The sequence below is a fragment of the Tasmannia lanceolata genome, unplaced genomic scaffold, assembly GCF_043159265.1.
Source record: "Tasmannia lanceolata isolate RefF3 unplaced genomic scaffold, GAP_Taslan_0.1 ptg000006l, whole genome shotgun sequence".
Classification (NCBI taxonomy): Eukaryota; Viridiplantae; Streptophyta; class Magnoliopsida; order Canellales; family Winteraceae; genus Tasmannia; species Tasmannia lanceolata.
In genome coordinates, this window is record NW_027518683.1 from 13,532,799 (window position 1) to 13,554,432 (window position 21,634).

Consider the following 21,634-nt stretch of genomic DNA (forward strand, 5'->3'; position numbering starts at 1 on the left):
TGTGCCATAGTGCCGACTTTTCGTTCCCATACCATTTTCCCGAGAGGGATGTGTGACGACTTTCGATCTTGCCAATGCCTAGCCCTCCATTCTTTTTCAGTTTAGATACCCTTTTCCAATTCAACAAATTTTTAAGCTTCTTAGCTTTGCCATCCCCTTCCCATAGAAAATCACGCTATAATTTTTCAATTCTTAGAGCCACCTTCATTGGAATTTTAAAGAGCGACATGAAGTAGACCGGAATATTAGATAGGGCTGCTTTAATCAGCGTGATCCGACCACCCATCGAAATGTATCTTTTCTTCCATGTTGCTAATTTCCGATCAATTCTTTCTATAACTGGGTCCCATTGTGCCGCCGAAGGAATCCCAAAACCCAGGGGTAATCCAAGGTACGTGATAGGTAGGAGGCTTGCTTCACATCCTATAGACATCGCATACTTTTGAACCACGTCCTGATGCACATTGATTCCTACCAACTTGCTTTTGCCGAAGTTAATTTTCAGACTTGAGATCAGCTCAAACCATCTGAAGATGCGTCTCACATTAGACACTGCAGATTCTTCGTTCTCAATGAAGACCATGGTATCATCAGCAAATTGTAGATGTGTAATTTCTTTGCCATTGGAGCCCGCTCTCAGCCCTTGGATGAGACCCAGATTCTTTGCCTTGGATATCATCTAGCTCAAAGCTTCCACCACCATTATGAATAAGTATGGGACTAAAGGGTCACCCTGGCGCAAGCCTCTCGAGCTTCTGAAGTACCCTTCCGCCAACCCATTAATTAGGATGGGGAAGTTATTCGATGATACCACAGCTTTTGTCCATTTCCTCCATCGATACCCAAAACCCATACGCTGTTGTATTTCTTGTAATACTTCCCAGTCGATATGATCATAAGCCTTCTCGACATCGATTATGAGTACCAGACCAGCTTGTCTGTCTCGTTTGACAGAATCCACAACCTCGTTAGCAATCAACACTCCGTCCAGAATCTGTCTTGAGTCAACGAAAGCCCCTTGGAATTGCGATATGATACCACCCATTACGTTTTTTAATCTTCTAGCCAAGGTCTTCGATACAATTTTCGAAAGACTCTGGATTAGGTTTATCGGCCGAAAATCTTTAATTCCGATGACGCCTTCTTTCTTTGGAATGAGGGCTATAAAGGTTGCTTTCGCCGCTTCGCTAATGATGCCCCTATCCTGAAACTCCAGAACAAAAGCCATAATGTCTTCTTTCATAATACTCCAATATTTCTGGAAGAACTCCATAGGAAAGCCATCCGGTTCTAGTGCTTTGTCTTTTTGCATCGAGAATATCGCGTTTTCCACCTCTTCCGAAAAGTCCCTGTCCAACAAGCTTCTCTGTACATAACTAATGGTTTGAAAATGTAAACCTTCAGTCTTCGGGTGCCAAACCACGCCCTTTGTATACATAGTAGAATAGTATTGTATTATCCTATCTTTAATGTCTTCCACATTTTCCACCAATTGGTCGCCATCCTTAATGCAATTGATTGTATCGATTCTCCTTCTAATATTTGCCATCCGATGAAAAAACTTTGAGTTTTGTCATATTCCTTCACCCATACAGCTCTCGACTTCTGCCTCCATCTTATCTCTTCCCTCCTGAGGATTTCCTCATGCTCTTCCAATAGACCCAGCTTAACAATCTTTTCTTGATTTGTGAGATTGCCATTCGCTTCCCTCCCTTCTAGGGCAGGAAAAAAAAAAACTCTTAATTCTTGTTGTAAAACTACTCCCAGTCTAATTGTGACTCATATTCTCTCTTTACATGGACTCTTATCTATTCTTGCTACAAATATACAACTTTTCTTTTTCAAATAAAACTGTTAATTCTACGATTCAAAAATAAATAAATAAATAAAACTCTTAATTCCATGCAAACTCCTAATTACTTGAGAGTTGAGACTCGACTTAAGACTCACATTACATGGACATTTCCTTCCACAAATAGACTACTTGGATAGTTGCAAGGTGGGCCCTTGCGGCCAGTTACCAACGTAATTGATTAATTCCAAATGACTTAATTGCCTCTTATCACTTATGATTTTCGTAATACACCCGTGGTCCACTTTTTAAACACTTATAACTTAAAGAAACCAAGTGATATTGGTCGGAAAAACCGTAGTATGCCTCCTATAACTTAAGGGGACTTAAAAGGCACCTAAAAATTAAAATTTGAACCTTAGGATGGTTCCCATCACGAGATCTTATTTCCTATTTTTTTCACTGGGCCTCATTGGTCGTCACTGAAAAGCATGGGATGCAATAGCAATTAATTTCTTTTCTAAATATTCTGCACTTGCTTTCTCCCTCCTACTCATTATGAACCCATGCTTTTCTATATATTGTAAGTGTTCTTCTTTCAACGTTGTGCTTTGTTCTTAATATTCTTATCTTGATGCAACTTTTTTTGTCTGTAGGAGCTGGGAACGGATGAAGTTCTGATGCATCTAAAATACATACAGTTGGTATGTCAAAAATAACTGTATCTAAATTAAACTTATACCTACCACATGACGGGTCTCTAAAAGGAGGCAATCTGAAATGCTTTTTCATTTGAAATTTTACTGTGGAGCATGTCCAGTCATATCTTGCTGTACTTTTGTTAATGAATTGGATTGGTATCAATGACTTCAATGATAAGTCACCCTTTTTCACGTGAGGGTCTCATCTCAAGTTGGCTTTAGGTATGCGTAATAAATAAATCTTATGGACCTAAATAACAAGACACTTGGTTTTTCAAAATTTGCATGCTTTTTCGGCAACATTATTATTGACACACTAGGCCAAGTGCTTAATTTTTCTCCTCTCCTTATGATATGTTTTTATACTTATATTTTAATATGTTCCTATTTAGGTTTGTATTTATACTTATATTCTCATAGTGATGTTAATTTTTTTTACATAATCATGTACCAATCTGGATGTGCCCACATATCAGGTTTGCCTTTGTTGTTGGGTTTCACCCCTTCTCTCCATGTCTCAACTGATGTCCATCCATGTTTAAGTTGCACGGTTCAACTAATGTTGAACTTTAGCCAATTTGGCCTGTGGTTGCCTTTGATTTTTCACCTTTTTGTCTTGGCATTACTGTGGGAGCTGAAGCCCGATGGTTTGTTCACAAAAAACAGGATTATAATATGGTCCCTGTGCTTTCCTTGGGCTCAAATGTGTGGTTGGTGGGGAACTGGGGACTAATTTTTCATCTCTTCGTGTATGAGGAGAACTACCTTTTAGCATTAGATGTAATTCGACAATGAGGTGCTGAGAGTTAGATTTTTTTTAACCTCTCAGATGGCTGAGTATGCTTGTCTTATGCCACACTGCCCCGGTTAGGTGGCAAATTGGGTTTTGTGGACATCATGATATTGGGGCATGGTGGAGCATTCAGTCATTGTAGATTGACTTTTTACAATTTTATGCTGTCAAAATATCTCGAGGTCGGAAGTAAGAACACCTATGTTGGACCTGGACTGGAGGGATTGTATACTAATATCATTGTATGCTCATACTAATTATTCCCAATGATTGGATGCACCTAATCCACAATGGCCTGGGAATTATTCTATTCCACTGTTCAGTTTATTTCTATTGATTCACTAAATGTTGTTCCTTATAATATTTTAATTGATGTGTAGTTGAGGCCTCGACTTGCTGGTAAAAAGCGCGATCCAACTCCCACCAAGAGTGATGGTTGTGTAATTCAAGAAAAATTGTAACATAAAGCATGGTCGTGTAAAGTACACATACACATCTTGGCTTGTCAGGTATGTTGTACCTTCTTATCATATTTCTCGAAGGCTGTGTATATCACGAGTCTCTTTTGATTCCCAATATAAACACCCAGATATTTGTACTACATGAATTTACCTTGTTTTGAAGCCATTCTTGAAAATATATATGAGCAAATGTATAATATTTATATCATTATGCACAAATTTGTACAGGAACAGTTAGAAAGAGTAAGGAATCTGCTCAGAAGGGGGAATGGATCTGTACTTAAAAGTTCTTTTTATTTTCTTTTCATATCATGAGAAAACAATTTATCTTTACAGTTTTTTGGCAATATTCAATCAGAAAAGCTTGAGCTGTATTTTCTAATATGGTGTACCTTGGTTGTGTAGGAAAAGCAATGAATTACCCATATCTTACATGAACTGAAACAGAAATTCTGCCAGTATTACAAGAATCAGATACTGTTTATATTCATTATTGTGAGTTGGTACAAGAATCAGATACTGTTTATATTCATTATTGTGAGTTGGGTTTTTCTGGATTCCATTAAGGTGCCATGTGAACCAAGTACTACATTTACTGCTAATTATCAAGCAAAGCTAGACTAATTATTTCATTTTTAATTGAGAAATTGAGTACTCCAGATTAACAGAGTTCTATTCATTTGTCCGGCACACCTTTCTGCCTGTGTTACGTGAGTGTCAAAGCTGGTGCCTTAAAAAAAGGTAAGGGGACCAAAATTTACCATGTGATCAGATCAGGCCAGACTCCTAACCCCTTGTTTAGGATTCACAATCGGTTCTCAAAATCCAAAGCAGAGCCTAAACATAAATTTGGGTCCAATAATCAGTTTTGCGCTCACAATCAGTTCACAAAATCCAAAACAATCAGGGCCTTAAGTTTGAGTCCAATAATAGGTTTTAAACTCCCAGCTGTTTCTTAAAATTCAAAACACAGGGTTCATCATAACATTTACCTTCATTTTCTTTTATTTAAACTGTAAGGAAGCTAGCTAAAAGCTTACACTTTACTAGCTTATTGAGTATCAGCACAGATGCGTGTTTGAATTTTTCAAGTGAGAATATTTGTATTCTTTTTACTCTCGAACCAAATCATGTTTGAATTTAAAAAAATAGGTGTGAACTGGTGACTCAATTGAGTTGTGAGTGGACCAAACTCAGCTGAGTTGCTGATTTTTTTCTTTGATTTGAACAGAGAAAAATGTAGCCCTCTAAGGGCAAGAGAAGGGCCCTTGAATAGATCCACGTCATTTTTAAAGTCAGTTGAGAAACTGAATTCGGTTGCTCTTAATGACATAGATCTATTCAAGGGCCCTTATTTAGCCCTTGCATAAAGAGGGCCCTTGCATCTATCATTCCTCTTTAAAAAAATTATGGGAAAAATTTTCCATGGCAATTTTATTTCTTATTTTTAAGATGTGTTTTGTTCTTATTTTGTACTTTCTTTTGGATTTTTTTTTCAATTTTTCTTTTCTTTCGAAGCTCATTTAATCATTCATTAAAAAAAAAAAAAAACTTGACCACATAGTTTGCTAATATTCATTTTTATTGTTTTTTTGAAGAAAAAGAGAAATAGAGAAAATTAAAAGGGAAAAATACATTTACACGCACTCTAGTTTCTGACACATACAACTCTAGCCCTGACTTTCAAAACTTGACAAGTACACCCCCTGAAGTTTTTTTAACATGACTCTCATCTTCCCCAATTGAAAATTAGGGTTTTCAGACTTGAAAACTGAAAATTAGAGTTTGATTCAAACGCTTGTTTATTTATCAACATAAACCCTCAATTTAGGAGTTTTATTTGTCTACATTCACTCCATTATCATGATTTGCACATAAACCCTAATATTTTAGGGCTTTTTTGTTTTTATCAATATTTTTTTCTTGAAATGTGGGTTTCTTGTAGCTATTGGGTGGGGTTTTATTGTCTGAGATGGGGACGGCGGCGGTGGCCGGAGGTGCGATGGTGGAGGTGGGAAATTGCGTAACCCTAATCCTCACGTTTTGAAAGTCAGGATTAGAGTTGAATGTGTCGGAAACTAGAGGGGGTGTAAATGTAATTTTCCCAAATTAAAAATAAAAGAGAAAGAAGCAAAAGAATGAAAAAAAAAATTGAACCCCAACTCATTTCAAAATCGCTTATCATTTTAAGGGATAATTTCTTTGAGAATTAAAGAGGACAATGCAGCATCTTTCTAGGGATCAAGGATGAAAAAATTTAAGGAAAAATTGCCAATGGGTGACACCAAAATACAAGAATTGTGAACGGGAGACACACTTTTGAGAAATTGTTAGAGAGGGACGAAATGGGGGTTATCAAGTCTCTAAAAGGGGGTTACCAACCCTCTAAATGGGGTTATCAAACTCTCAGAAGGGGGCTATCAACCCTATTTAACAATTTTTGAAAAGGGTGTCCCCAATTCACAATTCTTGTATTTTGGTGTCCCACCTTGGCAATTTTTCCAAATTTTAAAATCCTCCGTTGACCAAGGGAAATAGGTAAAAAACCGTCTTAAAAGATTTTTCTAAGAAATATATATTAGTATTCTGCCCCTTAGCTATTAATGGGTGTAAAATAGTGGGCTCCACCCCATAAAAATGGGGAGTAAAATGGTGGGCCCCACCCATCAATAACATTAGCGGAAATTGGTAGGCCCCACCTAATGCATTGGTGTGAGTAGAGATGGTGGCCCCACCTCATCAAAACCTGAGGTGTAAAATGGTAGGCCTTACCCCATAAAAAAACGAGGTGTAAAGACGGTAAAGTTGTGGCCCCATCCTATCAATAACATGAGGAGTAAAATGTTTGGCCCCACCCCATGGTCCCCATCACAGCATGAGGTGTAAAATAGTGGGACCTACCATGTGCATGAGTTTGGGTAGAATTGTTGGGCCCACAAGGTCAAGTGTAAAATGGAGGCCCTACTCATGTTATGCTTGGGTATAAAATGTTATCCCCACTGTATCAAAACAAAACATGAGGTATAAAGAATAGGTTTTCCCAAAAAAATATTTCTTCAAAAGAATACGAATGACGAAGGAAGAAACATGAGGTATAAAGAAAAGGTTTTCCAACTAGCAATCTAATTGGAGGAAAAAAAAAAACAAAATCGGATCAGATATTTCTCAACGGAAATGATATCACCACTACCGTATTTTGATGATCGCACTCCTCACATTATTAACCAGTACGGTCTGGCCCGCACCATAGGATGATCCAAACCGTCCATTAGATGGGCCACAGCCTAAATAGGTTGTGCCCCAAAAATCATTTTCATAGGTTGACACTAACCCTCCGATCTACAGATCAGCCCTCTATAGATCGGAGGGTCAGGATCAACCTACGGAAATGATTTTTGAGGCACAACCTATTTAGGCTGTGACCCATCTAATGGACAGTTTGGATCATCCTATGGTGTAGGCCATGCTCTACTTTTAAATAATGAGAGGACTGGATCATCAAAATACGGTAGTGGTGATATCGATTTCCATTAAAATAAAGCTTGGGATTGCTGAGGGAAAAATAAAGACAAAAGAAAATCACAAAATCTTATCCCAGAAAAGAAACTCAGAACCTCATGAAAAAGAATGATTCATCAAAGGCTATGGCATTAAATTAAGAAAAAGTTCTTTTTCTTCCTTCAATAATTTGAAAAGGATGGTACAAAGAGCTTCTTAATGATCAACAAATTATACCATTCAAAAAAAAAATGATCAACAAATTATATGAGATCACACCTTCTCCTTTACTTCTGCAACTGGAACATAGATTACAAGCTGTTCACTAGAATGGATTTCATTTGATACATGTTTTTCATCTCTGCATGTTCTCAATACCTTCTTCAACTTTTCAAGTCTATCCTCTATGTTAAATAATCTCTCCATCTCAATTAAGTATTGCCCTTCAATCTCATTTGTCTCTCTCACAAAAGCAGCACTTTTTTTGGAGTTAATTGTCTTCCCAGAAGTAGTTTTTCTTTTTAAACTGTTCATTTGCTTCTTAAAGTGCCCTGCATTACTAAACCACATGTTCACCTGAAATGTAAAAATTTTAAACAGACACAGTTCAGAAGACAGATGAGAAAATCAAGAACTTGTAACTCGTAAATCATATCTTATTGTTAGTCTCCATTGTTAAGTGAAAACATTTTGTACCTGAATATAAGGAATACCAAATTGCTTCGCTAAGTTTCGTTTGGCAGATATGGAAGGGAACTGATTTTCAGCAAAAGCCGCTCTAAGTTTCTGTAGAATCAACCAAGCACCCATTAGGCCATTACCTTACCATATTATGTTGAAATTAGATAACATCGAGATTGGGCCAACATTGTGGCAATGATTTCTTTCTCGCAAAAAAAATTGAGATTGGGGGTTGATCCCAACTCACCCACCAAATAAGAGGGAAAAAGAAAACAATATCAAGGCTTGAGCAGTGGTAAGGTAATGGTGTGGTTGATCCCAGCTCACCATTCCCTTGAAAACAATATCAAGCCTTCTATTCATGTCTAGTCAAGCAATAAAATATCTACCAGATAATCCACATCATTTTATATCATATTCAACAATGCACAACCAAGAATAAAAGGCTTGAGCAGTGGACTCAAATGCATTATTCAGTACCTCAAGTGCATTTGTAGGCAGCGCGGCTGCTGCTTTTTTATGCTGCTTTTTCAAGGGAATGGTGATGGACTTTGGGCTCTTTCTCCAACGGATTCTTCTCAATTTTTTGGGTATATGGACACCAACTAGTGAGGAGACCAAATAAGAGTTGGGCTTTGATGTGGCTCGATCAGCAGTTTGGTTCTTTCCAGTTTCCTTGTTTGACACTTCATTGATGCTATTACAACAAAGTTTTTCCTGTGATGGGAAAAAATGTACAACTTCAATATTATAATAGGATAAGAAAATAGCCTCAGCTCCAAAAAACTGTAATTTCATGCTTTGACAAATTTTATGCAGATCAACAGATGATATATGATAAAGGTATAAATGTAAGGCATAGAACAGAAATCGTCTATTTGCGCTTCAATACCATTTGTGAAACAACCAGTTACTCCAAAAGCTTATGCTGTTGGAGAAAGGCGTTAATAATCTTTTATACTTTAACACTTCCCCTCACGTGTGGCCCCTCTTTCTAGGGTTGGCCTACACGTGGCACGTGGCCCGTCTTTGGTTTGGCCATTGCATGTGGATTTTTCCTATCAAGGAGGTTTGAACTCAGGACCTTTGCTCTGATACCATGTGAAACTACCAATTACTCCAAAAGCTTAAGCTGATGGAGATGGCGTTATTTAATCTTTTATACTTTAACAGCATTAGCTTTATTTTTCTTTTTTTGTTTTAATCTTTTGGCTGGGTGGGAATGACTTGCACAATAGAAAAAATGATAGGGATGAGAGTGAAAGGAGGAAGAGACAGCCAAGTTAAGGGATTTTTGGGTTGGTGGGGTGGACAGTTGAACAGTTTCCTAGCTGCTGCATTGACAGCTGCTAAGCTCTATCTTGGGGTGTTTTGATCCTAGCCGTCAAACCAAGATGAATAGCTGAAACGGAACCTCAATTTAATTAAGTCCGGTCATTCCATACTGGAGCAATCCTCATGGTAAGAATATTAACACCAAGATTTCAAAATATCATTAAGGCGTAGTTGAAATTGCAGAAATACTATTTCACCTTTCTGATTTTAAGTGCTGTGTATCGAGCATTCTTGAACCACTTACTGATCTGCCAATACCAACAAAAAAAAATTATATCATAGTACAGGGTCTAACATTGGAAAAATGAAGTAAAATAAATAAAATAGTACAACATTGAGAAAATGAAAGCATGCTTTAAGAACCAATGTAACATCAGATTCTAAGGTCTCAAACTAACATGGTAGAGGAATATTATTTAACTTTAGAAGTTCAGTATCATAGCAATATTATTGAAAATCCATAATATGATATAAAATCAAAACAAGAAAATGAAACCTGATTGGTGCGTTTTTGAAGTTCATAAGATGATTGACTAAAAGCATAAAATAATTATGGAATGATCTTTTTCTCTTAATTCTCATTATAAATGTGGAATCAGGAACATCATTGACTAAAAGCATAAAAATAATCATGGAATGATATTTTTCTCTTAATTCTCATTATAAATGTGGAATCAGAAACCATCATCATTCAGGAAACTCCATGCATACCTTCTCGGATGCAATACCCAACTGCTTTGAGAGATTCTCCTTGACAGCCCTTGAGGGAAGCTCATTTTCAGCAAATACCCGACGAAGCTTCTGAACAATAGCAAATAAAGTTCACTGATGTGAAAAGAAGTAATAATTTCATGATACAAAAGAAATTTGAATTCAGATGGTAACCAAGGAAAATTAACGTGCAGAAACTAAGAAACCAACATAAAATGTAAAATTTCTTTTAAAAAAATGAGTACTTTTTTATTCATGAACTGTTGCAATTGACTTGGGCAAGACCACTTATCCCCCATATGTTGGACATTTTGGAGCTTAGTTTTGACAGGAACAGTGCATCCTGGTCAATTGGGTATGGGGATTCCCTCCTTCAGGGAGCCCAGAGCTCAATTACAATCCAATTCATGGGAAAAAATAGGATCTGATCTTCATGTGTTTGCCAATTGGAGATCCAGGATCACTTGCAGATTGTAAGCAACTCACTCAATCACATCCTTTTCTCAACTAATGTGCCGCCAACCTTGGCATTTGAATAAGCTTTTGTAAAATTCCAACACATAGGTTTTTCAATATTTTTCTTGTTCATAGGAAACTAGCTTGGATGCTGACATGCTACAATGATGATGAGATTAAGGAGTATTTGTACGTTCGAGAACCATCTTCATAATTTTGGGTTTTGGTTTTCCTAAACTCCCCATAATTTGTCTTAATATTTGTGATAAAAAATAGAGAGGAGAAAAAGAAAATAAGTCATTAAATATGCTTTCAGCGAGATAAAATAGATCAGATTACAGCAATTATAATTCAAATTTCAGATGAGATTCAATTTCATCGAAGCTCTTTAACAGTTGATAAAACGTCTTCGTAAGATAAAGTACTTAATATATGTCATTTGCTCTGTTTACTAATTTAAGCATTGACTTGGCTGCTAAAGTACTGAATATATGTCATTTTCTCTGATAGAGAGGAAGATAGAATAACTCAGCTGTTACATATTTTGGACTCTATGATAGAGAGGAAGATTGAATAACTCAGCTGCTAAAGCACGGAAGCGACAAAAGGGTTTGGATATGGGACACATCAGGATGTCTACAGTTAAATCCTTTTACCTCTATATTGTCTCTAGTTTGCTTTCCTCTCATCTACTTACAGCATGAAAAATCCCTGCCCTTTCAAGAGTTTGTGCTTTTGGGTGGACTGCATTCTAAGACAAGATCCGATGGTTGATCATTTCCGCAGCCTTAAGATGCTGATCATCGATCAATGGGCTCTTTGTGTAGGGGCTGGAGAGTCAGTAGATCACTTATTCCTCCACTGCATGTAAGCCAAAGACGTATGGTGCCGCATCTTGGACAGGTTCGGAGTCTCATGTGTGTTCCCTCGTCATTTGTCAGACATGTTGGACAATTGGCATTTTATGCCTTGGCCTTGTTCCCTCGTCAGCACAAGGTCTATCTTTTTTCCCTTCTTTTTTAATTCTTTTTACTTCTATCCTTGACAATGACAGCTGTCACTCCAAAGTTACTATTTAAACTTTGATAATTGACCCCCATCATGTCTATCTTTTCTCCCCTTTTTTAATTCTTTTTAGCTCTCTCTCTCTCTCTCTCCCTCCCCTTGGTGTGTCTACCTATTACCCTTCCAGTTTTTAAAACCTCCAAAAACTCTATCCCTCCCCTTGAGTAGGAGGTCGGGTTCGGATTAGGACTCGAGTTGCACCCCAATATTTTTCGTGGTTTCTAAGGGAAGAAACAAATCAGACGAAAGCTAAAATCAGTTCTTGCACTTGACAAGTAAGAGAAAAAAGATACGAAGGTTCATGTGAAACCCTAGAAAGCCACAATATAATTCAAATTCATTTGCTATAAATCTCAAACTTCTCTATTCAAAAATTGGTCAAAGGTCCTCTTTGATCCTTCGTTGCCCATATATATAGGCTTACAAACACTCTCAAGAAACCCTAAAACAACTACTATTCAAAGGTAATTGCATGAAAATAGACTCCTAAATTCGTAAGGAAATATCCAAGAAAAAATAAGTGAAATGAAAATAAAACTTGGTAAAAATAGTTCTGCCACAACAGCTCTACGCTTCCCGTCGATGGTCTGTTAAATCGATCGATGAGGCTATCGGTCGGCCCTGATTATCCACCGCCCACTGCTGCTCCTTGTTGCCCATTGATCGGCAACTGGATCTTTCGATCAATGATCGAGTCTACAGATCAAGGCTTTAGGCTTTCGATTGGTGATCTGGCCTATTGATCAGGTTGCAGTCCAGGCCAAACATCAAATTTTAGTTTAGCTCCTTCAATCTCTGAGATATGTTAGAAATCTTCAAATGGCTAAGAGGTTTCATAAAATCCTCTTAAACTTGTTCTACATTAGTCACCCCTACTTCAAAAGAACTCGACCTTGAGTTCAAAAATTCATTTTAGCAATAGCAAGGAGACACATGCTTGGTGTTGAATGTAATGACCCGGCCCCACCAATGGTGGGGAAAATTAACAATTTTAACGTAAATCTTGGCCGTAGATCCCCGATCAAAGATCAACGGTTTAGATATTCGATTAGAGCCTTTCGAACTGTTGGATCGATTACCAGATCCCTCAGACCGTCAATCAAGCTTGAATAGATGACATATCACGTCATTTGAGTATCAATCCTCCCTTGAACATCAAGAGATCAAGAACTTTTGGGAAATCGACGGCTCACAGTGTATTCCCGTCATTTTATTTATAGCTTGATTTTAGGGCATCAAATCTTGTCCGTTTGACTTGATTTCGGGCTTATTGGATGGGTTTTTCGATTATCTATCCAACGGGCCCAGGATTACGCGATTTGGACACGATCAATATTATAATTTTTCCTTTCAATCAATATTATAATTTTTCCTTTCAATCTTAAGTTTGACATCATGCATCTTGTTTGCTGTGACTTTAAATGCAAATGCTTGTGGATGCATATCAATTCACCAGTTGATGAGAGGCAATGTGAACAATAAAACACAATCATAAAATAACACTTCAAATAACTATATATATATATAGAGAGAGGAAAGTGTTGGTGAGCTTAAGCTCATATCAGGAAAGTGTTGGTGAGCTTAAGCTCACCAAACTTATGGTGAGCTTAAGCGCCCAATCACATTGGGGCCTACTTTGTTAGGATGATCCAAAGCATTCATTTGAAAGGCCCTTACATAGATGGGGTGTGTACCAAAAATCAGCTCCATAGGATCATCCTAACCCATCCATTTGTGGAGGTCAAAATGGACAAACATTATTTGTCCGCAAATCTGCCCATTTTTGTCCTCCACAAATGGAGGGGTTAGGATGATCCTATGGAGCTGATTTTTGGTACACACCCTATCTATGATAGGGCCTTGCAAATGAATGGTTTGGATCACCACAGAAAATGTGGGACCCATGTGATTGGGGCGCTTAAGCTCACCAACACTTTCCTCATATATATATATATATATATATATATATATATATATATATATATATATATATTTTATTTTATTTTTTAATTTTTAATTTTTAATTTTTATTTATTTATTTATTTATTATTATTTTTTTTAACGGGCTCAAGCACCTAAAGCATTGTCTAGCCACATGTTGTAGCATGTAGATATTGTCATGTTATATAAAGTTTCTTTACTTTGCTTTTTCATTTTCTTTTTCTGTTCTTTTTGTAGATGATTTTAAATCCAAGACTAAATAGACAGAAATACTGATTAAAATGGGTACCATGAAGAGTAGGAATATTAATTACCTCAACTGCATTGGATGGAATTCTGAAAAGTGGCTTCTTATCCTCTGAAGTTGAAGGCAAATTCTTTTTAAATTTTATAATTACGGGATCTTCATCATCACAATTAGTGAGATCGGTGCCTACATCTGACTCTTTTGGTCTACGCTTTCTTCTACCAGGTCCCCAGTCTTCATCTTCACTAAGTTGGTCATTTTCAGCCATGTCCTTGCCAAACATTTCCTAGAAAAAGGAGAATAGCAGACATAAAGATGAGACCTCTGGATTAAAATCCAAGTGGGAATAAATAGCTAAGGGTTACCCCACAAAATGTTTTTACAAGTCACATAAATAAAATAATGATATTTGTACTCTATTCTACTCAGGGCCTGTCTCATAATTTCTTCCTTAGTCGTAGTCTGGTAACCACTAGCCTCTATATGGGTAGATTCCACTAGGAGATGTCCAGTGTTATCCATCTCATTTATAAATGGATAACTATCCTATGGTTGACTAATAACTACAGCTTGTACAAGATAGAAAATTAGAAACACTTATTCCTTGTTTGACAAGCATAACGGCCACTGAAAAGATCATTCCAGCTTCTCTTGGTGCTACCATTTGTCAATTCAACCCGTTAATTGATGTCCTATTCTTACTTTATGCTTGCAGGATTGTTGAGGGTCTCTCAAGTCTCACACCAATGAAAATGTAATACAAAGTGAAATAGGAAACACTGTATATTGCTATTCAAAAAAAGCTGTAATAGGAAACCGTGAAACGTCCAAATGCATGCCTTACTCTTCCTTACATGATTGAAAGAGTCAAAAAGGGATATTAAAAAACAGAAGAGGTTAAAACCTTGTCTTCAAAAGAAAGAGGAACAAAGCAACAAATAATTCCAAGAAAAATAAAATAGAAATTCACCATGACAACTAAAGATCTTTCTTATGAAGCTAACAGATTCCTTTCCTAGTTGAGCATTTGATAGTTTCATGATACTCACATCATACATTTTCTTATAATCAACATCCCTTCGTTGCCTACGACTGCTAGTAATTTCACCGTCATTAGAGTTGTCAGAAGATTCTCCCTTCATAACATTGTTTAATGATCTTCCAGATAGTGAGCTAACTTCAGCACATGACCAAAACAAGCCACTACAACTACTAGCATCGTCAGACATATTCTCTTCAATGTCAATTGTGTTGCATCCATTGTCGGTTCTTTCTGGGTCATAATCGTCATCTTCAGAATCCTCAGAAGGCCACTCTTCTGCGGGATCAAGAGATGTATTCTCGCCATCAGCAGCCATAGCTGCTTCCTTAAAAATATCCTGTTATGATTTCAAAAGAGTAACTCTAGTAATTAGTAGAGCAACAAAAACACATAAAATGGGCAAGCTTTGTCAGTCTAGTTGCATCCAAGTTAGTATGAGACAAATTCACATTTAAGAGGTACGGGGGAGATGATTATTGTTACTAACCTGCCAGTTAGTATTCACGGTGAATCGAGTGCTTAGATGTGCATTAATAGATTCTAGAATTTCCATCTTACAATCGCAAAATTTGCAAAACCATCCTTGATCACCAGGAGGAACTGGGAAATAAAGTAAAGTTAGTTTCGTTAAACTTTCCTTTCAGTATGTCTTTAGTTTCATTAAACTGGTTACTTTTCAGTATAACTAGCTTTGTTACAATAGTTACCTTTCAGATAAACATCCAGGATGGACCACAGATATTGCGAACAATACCCAAGTAAAATAAATCAGCTTTTTTCTTACATGCGATCATTTGAAATATAAGAGAGTAGTGATAGATTCAGAAGCAAAGCATAGAGAAGAATGGCTTACTATTTTCAGTAGCTAATGGAGGCTCCAAACATTTCTGGTGGAAAGCGCAATTGCAAGTCCCATCACATAGTATAATGTCATTGTCTGGAAAGGCATCTCTCAATTTGCATTTTGCACAGAAAATCTAACAGTAAAACACAGATTTGTGAATAAACAAGTCTTCTAAATAACTGGGGACAGAATTTAGTAATACACTAATCTTTGCAATTCCTTTCAATTATTTGGATGAAGTTATTTTCTGTTTAAGAAGCCATATGAAGTCAAGTACATTTAAGACACGCTTGTGTAAAACTCGTCCCAAACATCCCTGTTAATAGTGCAAGTGTATGAAAGTAGGGTGTATTTCTCATTTTATTAAAAGAAATTTTAATAAAATAACTGGAGATCATAAGGAGTGATCTATCCATACATGCTCATGGAAAACACGTCCATCTGGATCAATCACAGAGTCTTCAATGCGCCCTTCAGAACTCAGCAAATCCAGCTGGCAAATTGCATCACGGATACCGAGTTTACATTTCAATATCTGCTTCTCAGCTCTTTGTAACTCCTTTTCTGGCTTAATCTTTTCCCGACTGTAAAACAAAAGTTTCAAAAGAAATTAATCTTTATCATTATATCTGTAAAGTTTCTTGTGATGCTATAACAAAATGGTTACCGATGTTTATTCATAATCGTTATTGAACAAATATGAGAAAAGAGCAAAAATAATAACAAAGCAGATAGCAATCAAGAAAACCACATCCAACAACAGTTACTTGCTTTTGGTATGTGATCCAATATGTCAAAATGAAGGTGCTAAACCATGTTACCATTGCCTAATGAACAAGGGATTATAAAAAATTAGACGTATGTGGTCATTATGGGTTAAGAGCAATTATTCTAACAAGATTTTTTGGGTCTCCAGATCTAGCCTGGGTCCTTAGCAACTTACAAATGTTACGTTGAAAGTCTGGGTTATTAGAAGAGTGCTCAGCCTTCTTTTCATCATATTACAAGGAATGCTAAAGATTATGTAGTGGATACTCTTGCTAGACCTCCTAATGTGTGGGATCCCCCATATGCCGGATGGACTAGGTTAAACTTTGATGGGAGTTGCAAAGCTTGTAATCAAGGTGGCTCGTTAGTCCATTTGGCAGGTTGTTTTTGTGTGTTCCTTCTTGTTCCATAGTATTGTATTCAACTAGTCCCCTCTTCTTTGTTCTTCTTACTATTCATGATCATATCACTTATATTCTTTTTTGTTCCGTAGTCCCCTCTTCTTTGTTCCACTTACTAGTTGTTATCATATCACCGAAAAATGAAATAAAAATAACGGATCTTTAAAAGTAGTATTACGCCATACAGACTCAGATGCCGCAAATAAACTAAAAAATTCAAACCATAAGGACTGCCCAGTATATCCAAACATTTTACATATGCATTTTCATGTTTTTTATTTTGTAAACAACTAATGTAGCTGCAAAGGCAATTTGCAAATTATCACCATAAATAAGTTTGCAAAAATAAAGAGAAAACAGGGTTGAACAGTACCTACATTGTTCTAAGGTCAAGTCAGCAGAAAAATAAGAGCAAACTGAAGTAGATAGACTTTTACTATATCATGCGTGAGGATTCTCCCTTGCTTTAGGTTTGTTTCAGCTTTCATGACCCATGGGAGGAATGGAAAGAGATTTGTTATAGAGTAGAGCATCATCCTGTGATAGTGCAAGTGTGGATCTTGTTTGGGTAACCCAGGACCAACAACAATTGGAGGTGTTCTAAGGGATTCCAGGGGAAACGTCCTTTGGGCTTTTGCAAGGCCTATTTGGATCCCATAAGTGAGGCGGAGGCCCGAGCAGTCCATCGGGGGATTAAATGCTTGGAAAAAGATTTCTTGGAAAGGGTGGTAGTGGAGGGAGAATCCCTTAATGTCATCCGGTGGCTTCGAGGTACTCATGTTCCCGCATGGAGATTTGCTTTACCTATTTGACAAGATCCAGGACCTAGTGAAAGGGTCGTCGATCATTTTTTTCTGAATGATAGCAAATTTATTGATAGAAAGGGAGACCGAGATGGTTAAAACAGAAATGGAAAAGCACCAAAAGACGCAAAAAAAAGAGAATACAACAAGGGAATTGTTAACTTACCAACTTCTCCAAAAGTTTAAGCTATTGGTGAAAGGTGTTATTTATCTTTTATACTTTAACACTCCCTAGCACGTGTGGCCAAACACGTGGCACATGTGGTTCCACTTTGGGCCGACCATTGCATGTGGATTTTTGCTATCTGGGAGGTTTGAACTTGAGACCTTTGGCTTTGATACCATGTTAACTTACCAACTTCTCCAAAAGCTTAAGTTGTTGGAGAAATGTGTTATTTATCTTTTATACTTTAACGGGAATAAAAATCTCAAAGAGACAAGGAATCAAATGTTTCTAATGATTCCTTTGCCACCCTGACTCTGGCAAGACTATCAGCGACATCATTCGTAGATATTCTAACATGATGGAAAGCAATAGATGAGGAACCCGTCCAATCATGAATCTCGTCGAAGAAGCGATCAAATCTCCACGGATTATGATGAGAACCTCTAAGCCATCGAAATAGATTAAGAGAATTCCCTTCTACCAAAATTTTATTCAGGCACTCCTTATCTAACAACGTAATTCCTTGATGCACCGGACGCACCTCCTCACTAGCATCTGTTATACCTATAGGACCCGCAAATGCCCAAAGAACCTCCCCTGACTCATTTCTTAGGAGTTAGGACACCCCAATACCGGCAGGGCCAGGATTCCCCAAACTGGGCCCATCAAAACTAAGCTTTAAAAGGCCCAAGGGAGGAGGCACCACCTCACTTGTATGTGAAAGGGTCGTCGATCATTTTCAAGCACATTAGAAGGTCGTCCAATAGTGTGGCGGATAGACTAGCGAGGGAAGGTGTATCTAAGCTGGGGTTGGAGATGTTTGATTTCCTCCCCCCTTGAATTGTTTTTTCCTTCTTGTTTTTTGTTTTCTGATATGCTTTTGACTTTTGGATTCTCTATGTATGCTTCTCGGTTTGACCATATCGGTCTTACCTTGGTTTTAATGGAAAAAATGCTACCATTCAAAAACTGAAGTAGATAGACTGAATTTAAATTTCGAGCTGCAAAATAAATTGTAAAGTGAAATTAAGATAAAACAGGAACAACCTTTTTATGTAAGAATAAGACAAACAAGCACTGTAAATGCTACAGTAAAATAACTGGAAACAGAAATAAACTGAAAATAAAAAAGCAGAAATTCTTCACCAACATCCTCCTTAAAATTCTTCTACCTCTAGCTCAACTTTAGGAGCCATGCCAGATGTTTGATAAATTTTTCACAGAAATAAGTAATGGTAGTAATTTCTTGTTTTCTCTGATTTCTAAGATGGAACTAAGGTTATTAGACAAATGTTAACATACCTCTGCCCTTTCCAGCCCTCCCCAGAGTATGCGTCAATAAGATTTTGCTCCAACTTCATCTTGATCAGCAGGTACCTTGTTCTTCTTTGCAAGCGAGAAGCTTCATCTTTCTCAATTGTTTCCTTCTTCTGTTTCCGTTTTCTCTGCTCCATTTGAATTCTGCCTTCATCATTTCCATTTCTCACATTTCCTTTGCGGCTCAAAGGTGAAGATTTCCCATCTAGAAACTTCAAGGATGACTGCTTCTTAGAAGAATTAATTTTTCTTCTCATCCGTTTCCCATTCATAGAATTATTCCTACTTCCACTACTGGGGACTTCACATGCCTTTCTCTTGGAAAGGAACGAATGCGAACCAATTGTCTTTATATGGGATCTCGGTTTCAATTTGCATCTCTTAGTGTTGGAAATTCTGCAATTACTTTTGTTTTGTAACCAGGAATTTAGCGTAGACCCAATTTCTCTCTTGGAAAAAGAATTCCTGGATGTCTGACAGAGGAATCTCTTTCCAGGATTCCGCATTTCGTCTTCACCTAAATGGTTCACTATCAGATAACCCCAGATGACCAAAATACCGATTGCCACTACAAATAGGTATCCTTTCAGAAGTTCAGAACCATGTAATACGATGATATGGATCCCTGAATATTATTTTGACCCAATCAGTTTATCAGATATGGAAAGTTAAAGACATAAATAAAAAATATTAGATGAATTCTTGACCATATCCTAAATTTCCATTGAAAAATAACCCAGTTAGAAAAAGGTTACAGAAAGAACAAGCAACTACTGAATTGATGCCGGCAATCCGCCAAAATATCGATGACCAAAACATAAGAGTTTCAATAATTCAACAATTAATATTCCAATTTCTGAATATCTAATCACACACAAAAAAAAAAGAAAAAAAAAAGAAGCTTAAAGAGTTTCAATCTTTATCCTATAACCAATCAGAAACTGTGCTCACCAAAACCACCATCAAATTCCAAAGATCATGGATTTTAAAGAATAAACTATACAATGCTAAAAACAACAAGACCCAAGAAACCATTTAAAAAAAAACAAGACCCAAGAATACTAATAGATAACAAATATGCACAATACCTGAAAAAAAACAGTGATGGCTCCAACAAAAACTGCCTGATTTCATAGAAAACTAAAAACCTTACTAGAAAAGAATCCACTTTTTCCAATAACATACATTTTCTATAACTCCAATAAAATACCATGCTCTTCAAAAACCCATTATCTAATTCTAAAAATCATGGATTCCAAGAACAAGCCAACCAAAATTGAAAACTAGCAATGTCCAAGAGTTAAAGACTCCTTGTATTCTCAGAAAAACTAGGCTTACTGACCAATGAACCCTAAATAATGTCAACCCAATTCTTCCAAATAACACAAATATACTACACCTCAAATCAACCTTCTTAAAAACCCACTATTTCCAAATATCATGGATTAAAACTGAAAATAAGCAAACCCTATCAAGACACTAAACTGGCATTAAGAACATATATAAAAATAAAATAGCTATAATCACCCAAAAAAGAACAGAGAACCAATATTAATTTTCTCAAGAAACTAGAAAAAAAAACACTAAGAATGAAACGTTTTCAGTTGTATAAATCAATTAACACGTGTTTGATATACCCAATCCACTTTCCTTGTAACAAGAATTTAAGTAATAGAACACAAGAAACCCTAATACCCCCATTCAAATCATCCAAATAACAACCATTTATGCACATCCACTCAAACATGCTATTCTCCAATTCCACAGGGAAATTCAAAACCTCTTGGTTTTTTTACAACAATCCAATTGAAAATAAGCAGTCCTATCATGAAAACCAAAAAGACCCAAGATCAGAAATTCTTCAAAACAAAATATCTGATCACCCAACCAATAAAATAGAGACAGATAGAGTACCCAAATAAATAAATAACTGCTACATTTCAGAAAGAAACTAAAATCAACACAGAAAAAGGCCTGATTTCAATCAAGTTAATCTAAAAATTGCATGTTTTCAATCATATAAAAAACCAGAAGAATATGAATGGATTACTGTGACCTGAAAAGAGATCTAACCTTGAGAAGTTTCTTCCCAGTTCTGATTTTCTTATTTACAAAATCCTAAGACTCAACTTTCAATTTGGGTTTTGCTAAGTGGGTGTCATTCATGTGGCCTGATTCAGGCAACGGTCAGCTGTTTTGCCCACTTTTCTGCCAAATAGAAGCAGGCACTTTTTTGAGCTTTTTATTTGCTAGGATTCACCGAAACGGTGTGCAGAGACTAAATTTTACGGTGAATGAATTGTCAAAATTACCCTTGATGGGATTGAGTGTCCATCGGATCCACTTATGTCTCAGTAACGATCCATTCAAATTTCTTATCCATCAATTGGAGTGCTCTTCGGATCTTAGTTCCTATGTCTCGGTCATTATCCATTTCAAATTGGACCGTCCATCGGAGAGACATAGTATGTCCTGCTTGCATTTTACGACGTTAAAATTCACAAAAGAAGGCAGGTGTAAAAATAGGAATTGTGGGTTAGGGTCAATAGTTATGGAAGAGAAGAGGGTGGCAGGAGACTTAGAGAGATGGATGAATACTAAAAAGGAAAACA

General features: G+C 36.8%; 2 protein-coding genes across 9 annotated transcripts in view; one reads left to right on the forward strand and one right to left on the reverse strand.

Annotated features, from left to right (window-relative positions):
* The window catches only part of LOC143879789 (RING/FYVE/PHD zinc finger superfamily protein), a 30,029-nt gene extending 25,722 nt beyond the window's left edge, over positions 1–4,307 (forward strand). For 6 of the 7 annotated variants that reach the window (XM_077382363.1, XM_077382367.1, XM_077382364.1 and 3 more), the window contains 3 exons: positions 2,449–2,496; positions 3,667–3,795; positions 3,976–4,307. In XM_077382363.1, coding sequence (XP_077238478.1) covers positions 2,449–2,496; positions 3,667–3,747 — 129 coding nt within the window. In that variant the 3' untranslated portion in view covers positions 3,748–3,795; positions 3,976–4,307. The remainder of the gene's footprint in view (positions 1–2,448; positions 2,497–3,666; positions 3,796–3,975) is intronic. The other variant, XM_077382365.1, reaches the window with a different exon arrangement.
* A 3,068-nt stretch (positions 4,308–7,375) lies between these two features.
* Positions 7,376–21,252, reverse strand: PRHA (pathogenesis related homeodomain protein A). Of its 2 annotated transcripts, XM_077382370.1 has the most exons (12): positions 21,096–21,252; positions 19,008–19,647; positions 15,986–16,151; positions 15,577–15,700; positions 15,211–15,323; positions 14,731–15,060; positions 13,749–13,967; positions 9,973–10,062; positions 9,459–9,509; positions 8,407–8,643; positions 7,942–8,031; positions 7,376–7,821 (listed from the first exon to the last, which is right to left on the reverse strand). In XM_077382370.1, the coding sequence occupies exons 2-12, from the start codon at positions 19,526–19,528 to the stop codon at positions 7,519–7,521; spliced, it is 2,244 nt and encodes a 747-aa protein (XP_077238485.1). In that variant the 5' UTR covers positions 19,529–19,647; positions 21,096–21,252; the 3' UTR covers positions 7,376–7,518. The 2 variants fall into 2 exon arrangements, with proteins under 2 accessions (XP_077238485.1, XP_077238486.1); XM_077382371.1 differs by lacking the exon at positions 13,749–13,967.
* Positions 21,253–21,634: the final 382 nt, after the last annotated feature.

Coding starts and splice junctions, on each gene's coding strand:
- PRHA (XM_077382370.1), bottom strand. CDS start 19,528: ATGCGGAATCCTGGAAAGAGATTCCTCTGTCAGACATCCAGGAATTCT. Junction 15,324..15,576: donor TCCATTAGCTACTGAAAATA/GTAAGCCATTCT, acceptor TTTATTTCCCAG/TTCCTCCTGGTGATCAAGGA. Junction 7,822..7,941: donor TTGGTATTCCTTATATTCAG/GTACAAAATGTT, acceptor TTTACATTTCAG/GTGAACATGTGGTTTAGTAA.